Source organism: Cystoisospora suis, assembly GCF_002600585.1.
Source record: "Cystoisospora suis strain Wien I chromosome Unknown contig_6212, whole genome shotgun sequence".
Taxonomy (NCBI): domain Eukaryota; phylum Apicomplexa; class Conoidasida; order Eucoccidiorida; family Sarcocystidae; genus Cystoisospora; species Cystoisospora suis.
In genome coordinates this window covers 610-4807 of record NW_027159001.1, presented here as the reverse complement: position 1 = coordinate 4807, position 4198 = coordinate 610, and the positions used below count along the sequence as shown (strand labels likewise).

The window sequence follows — 4198 nt, the reverse complement described above, 5'->3', positions numbered from 1 at the left end:
CGACAGAACAAACTGTCCGGTGCCTCGCGAAGTACCCCCGTGAGGCAGAAAAACCGTGGACGAGCGCAGCACAACGTAGTCTGCATTGCCGTGTGTCTTCAGTAATCCTTACGCACAAAGAACCGATCCAGAAGAAATATCGCCTCCTTCTCCCTATGTGAGCAGAGTCGCAAGCCGTGTGAATGTTCACTTGCGAGCGTCGATGGGGAGTGCCGATGCTTTCTACCATCGAGATTCGATGCCCCAAACCCCAACACCGACCTGAACGTCTCTGTCGCGGTCGGACATTCAGTAGGGAGAGTCCCTTCCTCTTGATGGACAGGAACGGCCGAGCAAAAGACATAATTTCCTTTCCTCTGGTTGGCCCCTACAGAAACTTTACACGACTTAGCGTCGCGGTACAAGAAACCATAGTTGGTCACGCATCAGTGGGACCGAAGTTCGGCCTTTTCACAACGTCCACCTCTGGCCTGCACTCCCATCAATGGTAGAAGCCATCTTCACACACACGTAAGATTGTAACCCATGTAGGATCATAACTCTTACCTTCTCGGTGCGTTTTACCCTCAAAACTCTCGGCGTCTCTTTGTCCCGCGATCCCGCTGTCACGTGAGACGGAGTGACCATGCACTCAGGAGGGCAGTTGGGAACCGGTATCCGCGGGCATCTCTTCCATCTTCAAGAATTTGTTCGAGTTCCCAACCGGTTTTTCCAACACGCTTTTCATTCCTTTGAAAAGAGCGACAAATTTCAGAGCGAGGTCTCATGAAGGTGTTTATGACTGCGTAGAGCCGGGTGGTTGTTGCTCCATCCAGCTTAAGCAAGATCGTTCTTTTTTCAGTTCGAGGTTTTGTTTGCTATGGACAATCTGGCTAAGCTTTCTATGTGGTTGCTCATTCGCCATGGGGGGGTCGGAATCCAAATCAGGTAAGGACAGCGAGAAGGAAGAGAAGAACAAGTTAAGAATAGATTGCCGTGCGCGGGTGCTCAACCGCTTCGAGTGTTTGTTTCGCCCGGTGGGGAGGGAAAGGGGACAAAAGACAGTAGGGAGACAATCTGCCGTGCAGTTCTTCGGTTCTCCTGGAATATTTCATGATCACGTCTGAAGGGGGGATAGGCGAAAACAGCAACGAGCAGTAACGGAAAGAAAAAGTGAATGGTGGAGGGCCAGCTAGAAAAGACAGGAAAGAAAGGTCGCTGTGCTTTGGGATCTGGTCGGAACCCCCCGCGCAGGGCTGACCGCCTTATGTAGCCAACTGTAATCTATCTATCTATCTACTGATTGGCTCGCTGCTGGTCCTGGATGTGCAATTTGGTATTCAGGATGTTCTGATTCAGGGAACAATTACTGTGCGAGTTTGCCAAACGCTAGAGCTTGTGTTTCGATTCCAGATTCTCCTGACTTCCAGTGTGCCTGCAAAGAGGGCTTCCGATCCTCGGGTCGAAATATCAACGCAACTTGTAACGGTACGTACTCAAAAACGCTCTATCTATCAATCAATCAATGGATTTTTTACCGTGGTGGTTCGTTTTAGGGCATGTGTGCTTGTGTCTACTCATGCGCGGTGGAGACTGACAGGGCCGGGACTGCGTACGAAGACGTGAAGGAATGCGAGAGGACCGGGCGATGGGGGAAGGAGCCGGCGTATTTTCAAACCGCTTCAGACCAACTGATACCCTCACATATCGCCTGTATATGCAGATAGCTCTACCTGTGTATCGTGAGTCTCTTTGGGGGGTGGTGTATTTCTAAGCCCGTGTATGCGTGAACTTTTCGACATTATGAATAGACGTCTCTTGTGTTCTACATCACAGGGTTTAGTCGGGTTCAGAAGCGACACAAACCCTTCACTGTATGAGTCTAGATACAGCCGTGTACTTAGATTCCCAAAGATATGCAGACAGACATGTGTGCCGATACATCCATCCTATCGTACATGTATATATCTAAATATGGGTGGTCATATACGTGCACGGGTATATTTGTATATTTCTTTTTCTATATACAGATGAACTCCTGTGTGCATATCCAGATCATCTAGTTAGCTAGTGGGGGATATATATATATATATATATATATCAGAGAGGGCAGTGTGATCTCTTCAGAAGGGTGATGTTTTAGCCTCTGCCTCAGCTCTTCTTTCTGCTGTGGTGATACACTCTTTTTCCATAGTCATTTCATCTACATCGACTTTTCTCCATGAAACTTCTCAAGAAAGTTCTCGTGAGAAGGGAAGTTGTCCGTCTCTTCTTTCTAAGCGCCAAACATTCTAGCAGACTTCAATCAAGGAGGTTTTGCTTACTTACGAAAGAAAAGCTTTTCACAAGTCCAGTGTGACTGCGTCTTTGTTTTCAGAAGCATTCTTACTTTGGGATTTAGTTATCTCCTAGTGTGTCTACACCCTCTCTCTCTTTCTCGGCTCGCGTACCTGTCCCTTATGCTCTCTTCTTCTCCTCCTTTTCCTACTCTTCTTCTCTTTTCTTTACTCTCTCTGTGCATCTTTCTGTCGCAATGAGACTGTCTACCTACGCATCTATCTCTTTCCTGTTTTCCTGGAGATCAGAAATAGAAGAGAGGAACTGTTTCTTTCTCCTCAGTGAAGATCTCGTTGTTTTGTACGGGCTCATATGGAGTAGAGACAGATGCCTTGTACACTTTCTCTCGGAGGTTATAGAGACGGGCAGGATGAAGAAAGAGTTCTCAGAGAGAAATTCTTTTCAACATCGGGCCATGTATGAGAAGTCTCTTTCTCACTTCACTTGTGCCTCAGCGAGAACGAGAGGAGAAAGGGTGGTCTTTTTTCTTTTCAGGTTTCCTCTTTTCTTTCGCTCTCTCTTCATTTGTTTCTTACTTGTTTTTCTCGTCTGTTCTCTTCTTTCGCCCCTGCAGATGTCGATGAATGTGCAGAGACACCTCGGATATGCGATACGCAAATAGCGCGATCACAGTGTGTCAATACCCCCGGAAGCTATAAATGTGTCTGTAATGAATACCGAGAATTAAAAGGAGAATCCTGTGAACGTACGTATTTCCTCTTCTCTCTTCTTCTCTTCTCTCTTCTCTTCTTTCTCTTCAACTTGCACAGCCCCTCGCTAGCCTTGCTTCTTAGCACTTCGAGAAAGCGATCTAAAAGCCATACATTCGTTCTTTTCTTCTTCGTTTTCTTCATTCATCTTGCGTTTCATTTCCTTGTAAAGTCTTGTACACGAGCCACCGTTTCTTCTTCCTCTCCTGCAACTTGTCTTGGCTCTTGTACTGCCCATGCTGTCGACATGTTCTCTTGTACCTTCTTTATTCGCATTTATCCATCCATAGAGGCAGGCTGCTTTGTCTACATTTGCACGGGTTCTCATTGAGAGTCTTTTATCCCATCTCTTACACAAAAGGTGCTCAATCCACGGATAAAGTCAGTCAGGTCATGGTGTGGCGAGTCTTCTCTAAGATCTCTCTTTTCTTTTTCTTTCTTTCTTTCGTGTATTATCCCTCTTCCTGCAATATGTCGTGAAGGACTGCCTACATCGGTATTATCCGTTACTCTGTCGTTACCTGATGTGATACCATAGACGGGATAGAGTTCTTCTTCTTTATCAGTTGATCTCGCAAAGATCTCGAGAAAGAAGAGTTTCTTCAGCTCTCCTCTCAGACTAGTGATGCAGAGGATTGAAGAAGACTTGTCTCTTCAATTCCTCTGATCTTCTTATGTTGTTTCTCGACATCGCATGCTGGCTTGGACTGTTGATCCCGCTATGGATTGTGTCGTATGGAGTTCGATGCCTGTCATGATCATATCGATGATGTATGGGGCTTCTAATGTTGTCTTTTTCTCTCTCAGCTATCGATGCATGCGCGAAGAATCGAGGTGGATGTGCAGAGAATAGCGACTGTATCAACAATACCGATGCTCCCCCTACATGCAAGTGTCGGGAGGGCTATACAGGGAATGATGGCAAACCAGGCCAACCGTGTAAAGGTCAGCTCAGAAAAAGAGATCGATTGAAACGATCTTTCTCCATTCACACGTCTACTGTCTCTCATCCTTTTACATGAGAAGAAAAGAGAATGAAAGAAGAGACTGTCTTCTTTTCTCGACTGGCAAGAAACTGCTTTACATTCTCAACGTCACGTTTATTCGGCCTGTATGGGTTTCATCGACTTGGCTGGTCGGTGAGTTTGTTTTCATCGATGCGAGTTGAGAGG

General features: G+C 46.2%; 1 protein-coding gene across 1 annotated transcript; it reads left to right on the top strand.

Annotated features, from left to right (window-relative positions):
- Positions 1 to 813: 813 nt before the first annotated feature.
- CSUI_009867 (calcium binding egf domain-containing protein) lies at positions 814 to 3970 on the top strand (the record flags this gene model as incomplete). Its single annotated transcript, XM_068069976.1, has 4 exons — positions 814 to 927; positions 1324 to 1467; positions 2891 to 3022; positions 3834 to 3970. Coding segments are annotated over exons 1-4 (438 nt in total), but the record flags the coding sequence as incomplete, so codon positions are not given.
- Between the last annotated feature and the right edge of the window lie 228 nt (positions 3971 to 4198).